This window comes from Salminus brasiliensis, chromosome 6 (assembly GCF_030463535.1).
Source record: "Salminus brasiliensis chromosome 6, fSalBra1.hap2, whole genome shotgun sequence".
NCBI classification, from domain to species: domain Eukaryota; kingdom Metazoa; phylum Chordata; class Actinopteri; order Characiformes; family Bryconidae; genus Salminus; species Salminus brasiliensis.
This window is the reverse complement of record NC_132883.1, coordinates 39617258-39631236: the sequence shown is the minus strand read 5'-3', so window position 1 is coordinate 39631236 and position 13979 is coordinate 39617258. Positions and strand designations below refer to the sequence as shown.

The 13979-nt window shown below is 43.3% G+C and overlaps 1 protein-coding gene across 3 annotated transcripts in view; it reads right to left on the bottom strand.

Annotated features, from left to right (window-relative positions):
• Positions 1-10720, bottom strand: part of pcsk5b (proprotein convertase subtilisin/kexin type 5b) — a 66596-nt gene extending 55876 nt beyond the window's left edge. For all 3 annotated transcript variants that reach the window (XM_072682375.1, XM_072682373.1, XM_072682374.1), the window contains exons 1-5: positions 9962-10720; positions 5680-5784; positions 4625-4768; positions 3107-3250; positions 2708-2784 (exon numbers count right to left, since the gene is read on the bottom strand). In XM_072682375.1, the coding sequence (XP_072538476.1) occupies positions 2708-2784; positions 3107-3250; positions 4625-4768; positions 5680-5784; positions 9962-10141 (650 nt within the window). In that variant the 5' untranslated portion in view covers positions 10142-10720. The remainder of the gene's footprint in view (positions 1-2707; positions 2785-3106; positions 3251-4624; positions 4769-5679; positions 5785-9961) is intronic.
• Between the last annotated feature and the right edge of the window lie 3259 nt (positions 10721-13979).

Sequence of the window (13979 nt, the reverse complement as noted above, 5' to 3'; positions counted from 1 at the left end):
CCAAGGGTAATAGCAAGAAATACACAGAAGACTCTACAAACTTCAATATCCTAAAAGTGCTGAATTTTAATACACATAAGTGTACCGTATTATGCATTACAGTAAAGCCACCCGACACCCAAACTGTAATAATTATAGATAAAAGGCTTTTGTTATAGCACAAACTTCACCATTACATACACACGGTATAGTTCTGTATGATTTACACAAAATATAGGTATCCAGATGATATTACCTTACACCATGAAAGTGCTCAACCCCCAACAAACAGGCTCTGGTTAAAAACCATACTCTTTCAAGTCATATCCACCTAAACAGCAAAAGGCTTTGAAGTGGCAAAAAAAGTATATTTAATGTGTGTGATGTACACATTTCCAAGCAGGTGAGCTTGCAGCCGCAGCGCAGCACTTCAAACAAAAGCTCCCACTGAGACATAACACCGAGACATACTTCATCCATACGAGCGGTGAAAGCGTACGCGAGAAAGAACGGGTCACTCGCTTGTGTTGACAGGCCATCCTTATTAAATAGGGCAGAGTTAGAGACGGTAGATTAAGAGAGACACACCATAGCTCATACTGCATTTCTCTTCATCTTAAAGGAAGAGTAAACAAAAATGCCCCCAGCGTTGAATGGAAGCGCTAGCTGTTTATGGTATCTCTTAAAGCAAAGCAAAAGCAGACATCCGGCACCCAGCACAGGACCGCTACACCAGGCAGACAGTATTCTATAGAGCGTGCCTATACATGCCATGAAAAGCCTCCCTCCTGCCACTCACTTCCTCCCGTTAAGAGCAATAGGTTCAAAAGCGCTGCTACAAATTCCTCAGGCCATGGAATTACTTTTGCACCGAAGCAAATGAAGGCTTAACGTGACGGCAGTCCCATTTATACAAACCCGCCACCCCAAAAAAATAAATAAATAAATAAAATAAATAAATACATTTAAAAAAATCACAAAACAGACACCTTTAGAGAATCAGCCAACACATTTTGTGTCCATCTGAAGTTTGAAGCTTTAGTTCTACATTGGAGAGACACCAGCATGGTACTAGTGTTGTGCCGATACTGGCACGTACACACAGTATTGATATCGGTAATAGAGAGCACAGATACCATGAAGCTTCCCGATGCCCTACTTTTTTGTTTTGCAAACTTTTTTATGAAACCAAAATTTAAACAACCAGTACAAACCAGTCAGAAACAGTTATTACCATTAAACAGACATTAAATGGAGCTTTTATATTAGCTATTTTTCTAACAATGTGCTGTTTAAGTTCTTAAACCAAAGGTTGAGTTAAAAAGTTGGCATTTTTATCATTGCTCTGAAATGTGAATTTAAATTTAATCAAAAGCTCGTTGGTGAAGCTTCGCAAGATTATGTTTCCCTACCTGCACGTGTTTCTGCCTTGTGGCAAATTAATTTTTTCCATAGCTGAACCTTTTCAAACTGTGCAGTTCCTCAACCAGTAAACGCTGTTCTCTCTTATTGTATCTTATTTGGGAAAAAGATATTAAAACATACAACCTATAAAAAGTGGAACACTATAAATATCTGGATTTATAGCCCTCTGCATCCTCACCCTCAGTATCAGCAGGTCCTTGTCCTCTTAGCATATTTAAAAACGTTAGAAGCTTAATGAGGCGTAGGCATGAACGAAAGCAGCCAATCAAAACCCTTAATCAGAACTGCTTCGTACGAAACAGCATCGATCAGTGGGGGCGTTCCATTTGGAAGATCACCGCCCACTGCTATGTAATAGAGAGATAAAGCCCCTCTATTAATTCATCGGTTAAGTTAAAGATGCAGCAGGACTGAATTGTCAACCACTAGGGGGCGCACTAGCCAGGTTTGGTAGAGCAAAAGTGTCATTTAGCAGCATAAAATGGTTATTGTTGGACGGTTCACTTGTTTTAACCCAACCAACAAGAGGAGGTCTCCACGTAGAACTCGCTCTTGTGAAACATGGTTCTGCTTTACGCTCATCAGTCCTCGCACAACGCTTCCTGCATACTGTGTACTCTCTCTGCGACTGCATACACCGAACCATGAGGATTCTTTGCGGGAAAAAAAACAACATAAGACTTGACTTATTCAACATTTTTGAAGCATCGGTTGGCAGGAGTTCAGTAAAATGGCTTACTAAATGTATACATGGTGATGTTTCCGCACTGGCAGATGTACATGGAAAATCCTACTGTTCCCAAATCGGTGCAAACTTCCAAAAATCCATTCCTAAAGTTAACAGACGTAAAAAAAATTCCAAACTACATAAGAAGCAAATGAAGGGGAAAAAAAACAGGTGCAGAAAACACTTGTATGCCTAGTTTAGAAACTGCAGCATTTCTGAACCCCTCTGACAGAACAGTGCTGGTGCTAAGGAGGAAGCCCAGGCCAAGCTTTCTGGCCCAACCTTCCAAAAACGCTGCGATGCCATCTGGCACCGGCTCACACACGCTGGCAGAGTGAAAGCCACAGACTCGCGCTTGCACACACACGCACACACAGACACACAGGAGGGGTATCCATCTACTCACCACACACTGCAAATATGCACAGTCTCAACCAAATACCCTTCTCACACACATACACACACCACAGAAATGCTCAATAAACACACTCCACTTGATGCAGGCAAAGTGGCTGGGGTTGTGTGAGAGCTGTGCGAGAGCAGGGTGTTTGCCCTCACCCAGCACTGCATTCTTACTTGTTCTCATTGCTGACGTCATATCTGGGCATGGGGTCCAGATCATTTCCATTGACATCATAACTGGCCTGGTTATCCTGCAAGACGAGAGAGAGAGAGAGAGAGAGAGAGAGAGAGGACGAGAGAGAGAGAGAGAGAGAGAGAGAGAGAGAGAGGACGAGAGAGAGAGAGAGAGAGAGAGAAGCTGTATTTAAAAATGGGGGCAGACTTATTTATCATGGGCTTTGGTGGAACCGTCAGAAGTTGAGCGGACTGGAGAACCGGATTATGCTTTGGTTTGGCCCCCGGCGTGTTCAATATCATACAGTAATTTCTAACAGCTGCTTTGCAGCCTGCTGAATTCTCCCGGGCAGTGCATCTGGGCGTTTGGAGTAGCGTCCCCTTGAATCACACACTTACGTAGTTCTGTACGAGATCCGGGTGGTTCCTCTCAATCCCGTCGTCTAAAATGGTGACCACCACGTCTTTTCCTGTGTAGCCCCTCTTCCAGGCGCCCACGATGTTCATGTCTGACTGACAGTTATGGATGTTATCATTACAGTGCTGCAAAACATAGGAAAAGAAAGGAGGTGTCCAAATGGGATACACGCTATAAACAAAAGGGACGGAAAAGGAGATTACGGATGGGAAGGTAAACTAGCATTTTGGTGAGATTATGGACATCATGAATCATAGACAACAAATGTGGTTCTGGTGGACGTACAAGAAGAACCTAATAGGAAGTCAATGCTGGACCTCATTCACCATTCATTGTCTTCCAAAGACGTTTCGTCAATTTGTTCTTGAGAAAAGTCCAAACAAAAAGTCTACGTCAGATTGTCTTTAAACCATAGAACTGCTCGTAAATTAAATCGAAAAAAATCAAAAGAAATTTCCCCTCAAGAACGGTTGGTGAATGAGGCTCATTGTTACCACTTACAACACAACCAATACCGCAAATTAAAAAACCCTGATAAACACTGATTTCCCAAGCAGGGATACCTTTCTCCTCTTGGCTCACACAAAGGACAGTATTCCGGGACAATATCATCCAGTGAATGTAATCTATGCAACTTCCAGGGAAATGACTAAGGCAGATTAAAAACACACTTTCATTTGGTTTGACCCCAGGCCTGGATCTACAGACCTTCTCTGACAAGACGTCAAGTTTATTTGCTCTCAAAGTACAACGCCTAGCACAGCAAGAGAAGCTCATGTTAGATGGCGGTGTCCAGGTCAAAGTATTGATGTTATCTGAGCTGCATTAACCATTGACAGAGCAGAGGAGAGCGGTGCCTTGTTATTCGCCATCTGTTTGGGCAAGCTAAATCCTGTGATGATCAGGCACACGCAGCCAATAATAACTCCTCTGGATGACAATTACAGTCCAGACATCCCAGTCCCAGACGTCCAACAAATTACTGTGAGTGAACGTCTCGCACCGGACGACGGCAACTGCAAATGAACATAACAGGGCAACAACGTGCAATTTTAGGGCTCAACTAGGGCAAAGGGTCCAACTACAGCAACCACACTCAGCAGCTATCAAAGGGCAGAAGGGTCCATGTCTGACAAACTAGTGACCTGATGGTTCTTTTTTATTTTTCGTGACTGGATGTCCTCAGACATGGTCAAACACTCCCTTCCAGAGGGGGACGTCCATGCTTTTCTACCACATGAAGGAAGATCAAGGTTCTCTCATAGGCCCAGTGGCACAACAGGTCATACTTGACGTACTAATCATCGCTCACAGATCATCAGGTCTTATCTCTGCAGGGATCTGAATGACACCTTGTAAACCACGTAAACACCTCAAATACCATGGCAATTTAAAGGCAGATGTTTCCTTTCAGTAAAGCAGTTGCAGGTCATACCAACCCTCGCGCCAACGCAAGCTGCAGTATCAGTTTCGCCCGGGCCGTGCTGTGGAATACTCACTATGTACCACATGCTACTCCATTTAGCATCGTTGAAGTAAATGGAGTCCGACTGGGCCGGGCTGGACTGGACCGCACTTGCGTACGAGGGCTTATAATCCCGCTTCACCCTCCTCTTCACAATCTGCTGCTCAATCCACTGAACCTAAGAGAGAGCAACGAGGAAAGAGAGAGAGTAACTTTTTACCGTTCAGACAAACACCAGCCTGAGACATTCTTATACTTAAATGTACACTATATGTCCAAATATTTGTGGACATCCCATCTAATGAATGGATTCAGCAACTTTAGGTTGCATCCATTGCAAATGCGCACACACAGCTTGTCTAGTCCTTGTAGTAGAAGTACTGCCAATAGAAAAGGACTCACTGGAACATTAACTTATTGGCACCATGCTGCCTAATGTCAGGCGTGGACTAGAGGGGCATAAAGCCCCCCAGCACTGAGCTGTGGAGCAGTTCAATGGTGTTCTCTGGAATGATGGATTGTGCTCCGTTCAATGCTTTTGGGAGGAGTTGGGGATTTGGGGATGAGGTGGGGTGGTGATCATCCTACATCCTGACCTCACTAACGCTCTTATAGCTGAATGCAATCAAATTTTCAACAGTGTTCCAAAAGACCTTTTTTTTTTTACCCTTAATTTTGGAAGAAACAATGAAAGAGCCCGTGTCCCAATACTTTTGTCCATATAGTGTATCTTAATTAGAAGTCTAGACAATTCAGATCCTTTATGCGTATCTATTTGTTGTATAGGGATTTCAAAGCAGCCACGTTTGTGGACTTACTAGAAATAAAGGTGACACAAAGGGTTCTTTTGAGTGAAGCCATAGAAGAACCACTTTTGGTTCCCTAACGAACTACATTTGTTTAAAAAAAATAAAAAAAGTGGTCAAAGAACCTTTCGTAGGCCCATTATTTTTAAGCGGGTAATACAGTCTTATATCCAGTCCCTGTTGGCCACAAGCACTGACGATCGTTTTGAAACAAACAGGTGAAAGTTAGATAGCATAAACCGTAGAACACCCAGGTGTGTGGTTGCCACAGCGACGGCCTGACCTTTGGCTCCATGGAGATGAAGCTGTGTGTGCCTCGGCTGGAGAGCGTCGACCTTTTTATCGTCCGGCTGTGGAAGAAGTGGTAGTAGTCCTTCAGGTCGCCGATCTGCAGGAACAGACACAAAACCCTGTTGACGTCTTTTGGGGGGAAAAAGGTAACATTAATATCATTAATATCAATATTCTGATATTATATATAGAGGGGGAGAACCCATCCATCTTGATCTGAGCACCCCAACCACGACCTGCCCGCTCTAAATCTGGAGAAGAGGCTTGAGTAGCAAAAGGTGCCGAGACAGGGCTGAAATATTAATATCGTCCATACGCCGGCAGTACACTGCTGGATTCGGCTCGGCCATTAACAATGTAAAAGCTCGTTGACCTGGGAAGCCGTTACTCTAGAAAGCCTATCACTTTACACGAGCAGAGAATGGGTAAGTTGGCAGAGCAGTTACACACATACACATTAATGTATCTGCATGCCACCATAATTGCTCAACCTACAATCTCTCTGAAGGGGTCCTGTGGTATCTGGTACAAAGACATGAGTGTTTTACTCTTGCTGCAAGGTGGAACAAGAGCATCCCACAAGTAAGCATTGCATGGGTATCAGAACAGGCGACCTTCTTCCACTGCTCCAAACTCTAGTCTAGGCGCTGGTCTGCCCATTGTAGACACTTTGGACAGTGGACAGGGGTTAGCATGGGTATTGTAACTAGTCTGCAGCTACGCAGTAGGCTGGGATGCATTGAGAGGCATTCCTCCTGCCACCTTGTTCTGAGACTTCTGAAGGTTCCACCCAGATGGGATAGCCAGTGTTCTCCTCACATATCCAATGAGCACTGGGTGCACTACAGCTGACCAGGAGCACTCCACAAGCCTAGCTGTTTTACAGATGCTCCAAACCAAGTCATCAAACCTTAACAATTTGGCCTGGGTCAAAATCAGATCTTCATGTGGGACCTTTTTCTTCCTACTACTAGATTCAACTGGCGCTGTTATGGGATAATCAACAACACTGGCTTCATTTATGATTGGCCTTAAGGTTTTTGGCTCATAAGTGCAGGAGAGCGTAGAGGGATTTCAAAATATATAAAAAATAATAAATAAATAAATGAGGAGAAGAACAAACACCTAAACATCTAATCAAGGGAACAACTGATCTATTTTCCAGCACAAACAGAACAGGATAGAATGGTGGCAAAGCCAACACATTTCAGTGGTCTGTGGGAGGACTTGTTAACCAAAAGTGATGACTTGCTAAGTCCCACCTGTAGATTCCTACAGCAAGCTCCCACAGAAGCATGTCAGGACTCATGACACTGAACTTTGCATCAGAACTTATTCATCCGTGATGTCTGTTACCAGAAATCAGGGACTATTAAGAAATTGCGGCATACTAAAAAAAAAAAAAACGCGGCATTGTGGAACCGCCACATGACTAACTCTCGAGGCCCACGGCACTTCACTCTGCTTTTCCATGTTTCATATATGCACATACTTTAGAAAACTGAACAAGCCATTACATTGGAACAGATTCTGTCACTTGGGCCACAGTCACATAAAGCAGCTGTAGAAGAATGGGTCTGCTACACGAACACTGGTTAAATTTCCCTACTTATTTCATCCCACGCACACTCTCACTCTCCCTCTTCATCAGGTAGAGGAAGTGTAGCATTAGAGCCTTGCCTAAGGACTCCTCAGCACTTCAGCCCGACTTCTAAAGTCACAGCAGATCATTAAAGACTGGGTATCTCACACTTACGCACACTTACAACAAGAGATCATCCACTACACGACTTCAACCTGCTGCTGGACCGAACCGAACATGCCCCAAAACACTCATCTAGGTAGACGCAGAATTGAATTGACAGCATTTGCGCTGAAGTGTGAAATCGCCTTTGGGTGAGGTTGTGGGTGGGAACACGGAGTCAGCATGGTCTGTACAGACTGCAGAGGGAACTGGAGGCGAGTAGAACAGCAAAAATTGAAGGCTACCTTACGCACGAGGCGGATGTTGGCTTCCTCCCCACCTTAATTGGTGGTGCAGTGCACTTTTCCTGCTTCATTTTCATTGGTGGGGACCCATTCATATTGAGCCGCTGACCCGAATACGCTACTACATTACACTCGATATACTCTGCTGTGTAATAGGAACAAATCCAGTATTTATCGTCATATGTGAAGCAATATTCTCTGATGAGCAGTATGAACACCACACACACACTCAGAATCTGACATTTTCAGATTTCAATTTGGGCCACTTTCATATGCGGTATTGAAATCCGATGCATATCCGATACGCAGCAACGTGACTCAGTCTGAGCAGCCAGATCGGACCTCATTGCCTTCTACATCAACCAAGCACCCATCTGGATATTAGATGGAAAGCAAAATAACAGTCCAGCTGAATCCTGCGATATACATCTCCCAATCAGAATTGGTCAAGATTGGAAATTCTATTCACTGTGGCAGATCTGTGTTGCAGCTGATTTCCTATTGAATAACTTTAATAGCCAGTTTGTCCCAGAGCAGAGAATAGTATTCATATTGTGCCTTTTAGGAAGTAACCGAAATTTAGGCATGGGTTTCAAGTGCTCATTTGGCCCACACAGTGTCGGCTTTGGGTTGTAAACATGAAGCAAAATAAAAACAGCCCAAAATAAAAACTGGAATCCAGAGCCGTAGGAGAACACAGTGTTAGGGGTCTTGCCTAAGGAGTCCTGTTGGTCTAATGTGGTGTGCTTTGCTGGCTGGGTAATCAAACGTCATATCTGTAACATCAGATCTGTATCAGCCAGTACTCCAGACTCAATATCTGCATTAAAAAAAATAATAAACCCAATCTAGATCAGATCTAGAGTCCCAACGCCGATATCAGGGGGGAACTCAACCATGAGATCTGGACCAGCCAAGACCCAAAGCCCCAAAGTCAGTAGCGTAACAGAAAAACTGACTTCATGCCATCTCTAACAGCAAACTCTCACTTCTAGAGTCTAAACCCACAACCCTGACCACGCAAAGAACGCAGCCATGATTTGGGCCTTCATTTGACCCTGTAAAAGTATTTTTTCCAGAAATGAAGGCTGACACATCTCCCACTTCAGCCAACATTACGCGTCACGTTCCCTAGAGCCTTTGGCTCTTTGGCCATCCTCATAATATTTCCCCAGAAATAAGCCATGCGAAGGTTTCGGAGCCAAGAAAGACAAGACTTCACATACGCAAGCTCAGGAAACTCTGAGAGTTGCAGTCAAGAGTTACGGCCACTGTATTTCTCCCAGAAGGGTTTCGAAACGCGCGCAGTAAATCTATTTACAGACGCCGAAGATAATGGTGACACCATCCTCAAAGCAAAGTACACGCATGTGGCTTCAGCTCTTTGGACTGGAGTGTGCGGTCAGAACGTCCAAAGGCGAAGAATTAACAACGTACTATTTTATTTTGACAAATCCACAACTTGCTTCATTAAAAAACAATAATGCATAAATAAAGATTGTGTATTAATCTGAAAGCCCTTCTGAAGCTAAACATGCCTGAACAAAGAAGCCAAAAAAATGCTCCACAGGGCATTTTATTAACTGAGATTGAGATCATGGGCCTCAGAAACCTCATAGAAAAAAAAAAGATAAATAAACATTAATAATCACACTACTGACAGTATATGGATGGGCTCATTGAAACACACCAAGTAGGGTCACATGGGTCAGAACTAGCTGCATGGAGGCACTGGTGGGCTCTGTGTAAGCAAGCTAACCAGTAATATGAATTTTGTATTTTGGAGTTTTCAGGATGCAAATGGTCAAGATGAGGCACATTAGGTCAGTCAGCGAGCAGTCTGAGCAGTGCCTGTCTGCAGTGACCACCAGTCCGTGTAAAGCGGCTTGGAGAAACACCTGTTGGTCCACCAGAGATCCGGAGCAGCGTTTGCTCCCTCGCAGGCTTATAAACATGGGGGGCAGCGTCGGGTCCCCGTCCGACCTCCTGCTAGCCACGAGGAGCCCCTCACTCGCCGTGTACGAGTGCGTGGAAGTGTCGGAAAGTTTAGTGAGGAGCTTCAGCTCAAGCGTTTTGGACCCTTGACGTGCGGACATGCAGGCGAGAAGTGCCAACTTCCAACTTAGCGGCTTTAGAGAGGGAGAAGGTCACACAGACGACGACGACGACAGCGACGACGACGACCGGGATTGGACGCAGGCGAGTCCAGTCCACAAACACCACTAAACAGACCGAAATAGGGGAGGCTGTAGATATGGGAAATGTACCGGAGGATTAATACGTACCTGGCCCAGGTTTCTGTAGCCGTATCTGCCCGCTATCTGTTCGGCGAGCTCGGCTCCCCCCGTGATCCTCACAGCCCAGTGGTTGGTGTAAATCCGAGCTTTGCACGGGGCGAAGGCGAAGAAGCCCAGCGCGAGGACGCAGAGCCAGGCTGCTCGCAGAGCCCCCCCGTCCAACACCATCTCTCTCTCTCTCTCTCTCTCTCTCTCTCTCTCTCTCTCTCTCCCACCTTTTCAAAACTCTTCTTCTTCTTCTTCCTCCTCCTCCTCCGGCTCTCCTCTCCTCTCCACGGCTCGGCTCGGCTCCTCACCGGGTTTAGGAAAACGAGCAAACTTCGTCGCGCCGCGGAGCTCGGCTTCTCACCGGAGCGCTCGCTGACCTCCACATATACTCAAAAGAAAAGAGGAGGAGGAGGAGGGAAGGAGGAGGAGGAGGAGGAGGAGGAGGAGGAGGGGGGAGTAAAGAGAGTCGAGCTGCCTCTAGAGCTCTCCGTCCGTCCGTCCGTCCCTGCTGTGTGTGTGTGTGTGTGTGTGTGTGTGCGCGCGTGCGCGCGTGCGTGTGTGTTTTTCAGCTTGCGCTGTGCTGCTGCATCAGGGAGCTCGAAGTTGGCGCTGCCCGCCGACACACACCAGCGTTCAGCACAGCTCTCTCAGCCTGATCCGGTCCTCCAGCGCGGCGCCGTTAGTCCCCCCTCCTCTGATTTTCTGGGGTTTTTGGGTTGTAAAGTGCAGATTTGGCTCACAGCGCCTCCCTCACACAACTAGCCCCACTCCGGAGTACAGGGACCGCCGCAGGGTCCTAAACACTGCCCGGTTCAGCAGCGAATGGCTCTGGTTCAGGAGGGACGGCCCAGGACTCGTTGTCTGTGTTTTGGAGGGAGAGGGAATGTGATCGGCTTCCTTTTCTTCAGTTTTCTTCAGTTTTCTTCAGTTCTCTTCAGTTCTCTCAGTTTGTTTGGACTGAAATAGTCCTATCAAATCCTAAGTTGTTGTTATTTTGTGTTTTTCTTGCCATGACATCAATCTGTTGTCACAGTCATGCCCAAATAAGGAAATCTGGGACTCAGCTGTGTTTCTCTATGGGAAAAATGTTGGTGTTTTGGGAAATTGCCTCAACTGCATTTCAAATAAAAAAAAATATATATATATTTTATTATTTAACATTTAAAAAAATCTATGATGGACAATGCACACAAATTCTGTTCTTGAGTTAAAATAGACACTGCGTAAAAAATATATATATATTTTTATTATTATTAAAAATATTTTATTTCTACTCGAGTTAGGGGAGGTTCACGCAATACACGTGTTTTGAGCAACGTTTTAATCGGACTGCACGAGAGCCATCTAAAGAACTACATAACGCTGCATAACCGGAGTCATATTTGTATAAAAGCCCATAATATTACTTTACTATCTCAGTCCACACGCTCCTTCACTTCAGATGTCGGTTCTGTACCTCTCAGCTCGGCAACAAGTGCGCATTCATAGCTGTCCATAAGGGGGAATTACACTCCCCTAAATCTCACATAATGCTGCTTTAAACATTTTAGCTGTGTGAACTGAAATGATGGGTTGCTAACATTTCTGATTGACAGTTACTATGCTACCGTTGCTTAGCAACAGGTAGACACGCAGCCCAAAGCAGCTTTCGAAAAATTGCAAACATCTGAACCACTAAGAATAAATAAATGTTGTGGGGCGGCGTGCATGTTTTCCACCTTCAAAAATGACCATGTTAACCTCTCCCACAAATTAACAAAAAACAGAACTACTTAAATGTAATTAAATGTACTTCTAAGTATCTGAATGTACTTCTAAGTATCAGAGCTGAAGTCTGAGAGTTGTTGTAGTTTTTGCTATATTAGTTTAAATTAAACTAAGACCTGTGTGGCTGCATATGTAAACAAGGATGCACAGTGTCACTGATGCGAATCACCAAAAGATTAACCAATAGCACCCCCTTGTGGAAGATGTGGGTACTCACTAAATGTGAGTGAGTTATGCTCCTAAAAGGTAAAGGTGCACGTATTTGTCACTGGCAGTGAGTACACACACACCCAGAGCGGTGGGCAGCCAACTCCAGCGCCCGGGGAGCAGAGAGGGTAAAGGGCCTTGCTCAAGGGCCCAACAGTGGCAGCTTGCAGAGCCCGGGAATCGAACCCACAACCCTGTTATCGATATCCCGGCGCTCTAACCGCTGAGCCACCACTGCCCCACTATCCCCCACTATCCCCCACTATGTTTGGGCCTCAGTATATATAGGTGGGTGTAGTGCTTAAAGTGTTTAAAAGAGCATCATATGTTCCTTAGGATAGGCCAGTTTTCTCCCACCTCACATCATCAAGTATCAACAGCATCCCAGTTTATCCGTAAACTGGTGAAGCATGGTGAAGACCATGTTTTAGCACCCAGACTAAACACTTTACAAACTCTTCCCAAACATCTCTTTTTTTGCATTTTGTGGGCATTGTTCAAGAAGCAACATCTCCCGAAGATGTCACGAACATTTTCAGACCATTACTGAGTGAAAAACAGTAGGTAATTTGGCCTGTAATTTTCTCAGTGGGGGAGGAACACTGGGTCTTCTGTAAAGGATGATATAAGTCTTCAACCTTATGTATTTAATCATGTCCGAATAGAAATGTGGATTTTTTTATGTACCACATTCTAGAGGAAAAACACAATACAGAAAACCAGCTTAGACCTGTTGCTCCTTATTTGGGCATGACAGCAACTACACAATCACAGCTTAAGAGGATTGTGTTCCAGTATTCTTCACATTTTCATATTGTCTAGTTTATGATGTTATAAAAATATAATTATCAAATGTAGTGAATTCTTTTCCTAAAATATCAAAAATCTCCAGTAAATGTGTATCCAGCTGATCTTAAATATGTCTCTTCTGTGAAGCTGTTATTATTATTATAAACATTATTATTATTATTATTGTTGTTGTTGTTGTTATTCTTTATTATTTTTAATATATTTTAATCATAATCACTAACCGGTTAATCCTTTTTTGCAACTTTTCTGTGAAATGTCTAAACCTCTAAAGCTTTTTTTCATTTCCAGATATAGGCCTGTATTATTGCCTTATTCATAAGGAAGACAGGGAGTGTAAACAAGTCATGTAATAGATGACTTAGTCAGATTTATGCCGGATTAAAGCGTAAAAGAATTTAATCCACATTATTAGTCGTTTAGCCCTTTTCACTTCCATATATTGAGGACTTGCCTGCGCGCGCCCTCTAGCGGCTCGTTTTCGGTATAATGGAATGAATGGGAAGTGGCCAGGCTCCCCGCCTCCGCTGTGCACAAAGATCGGCCAATCAGAAACCGTTTAGGCATTTAAGACACGCCCAACCTATTAACATAGTAGGAATAGAAAATAAGAAATAATTATTGCTAGAATTTAGAAGCTAAGAACATAGAAAATTACCAGTAGAAAATAAAAAAAGAAGAAATCTGAGTCATATGTAAGTTGTCATTTATGGAAATTGGAGTTTTTGTTTTGTTTTGTTTTTTTTTTCTTTTAAAACAATTATCTAATAATTAAAATACCATTCATAATTATTACAATTTTTATCTGCATATTTATTACAATTAAGAATGAGGAAAATAGTGATAATTCTATTAAATCAAATGAACAATACTTATTAACATTTTATAATATTATATTTGCAAGAAATAATAATAATAATAATAATAATAATAATAAAGTCCATTTAAAAAGATTTTATTCCAGGTCATTTTGGAGCTTTTCTACTGCTCCATTCATCTTTAAATTTTGACATACAGTAGTAGAGATGCTATTTAATAATAAACTAATTTTTAATAATAATATAATTTAATAATATAATTACCTATTTTAAAAATTTAAAATGTATTTATTTTTGAATAATTTAATACTTTAAAACTCTTATTATTTTTTTTATTTCCGCTTTAATCAACACGATCACTCTGGTCCATTTTATTGGCCGATTGATCTTATGTTTGTTCGCGTCTGCACCCCCCCCCC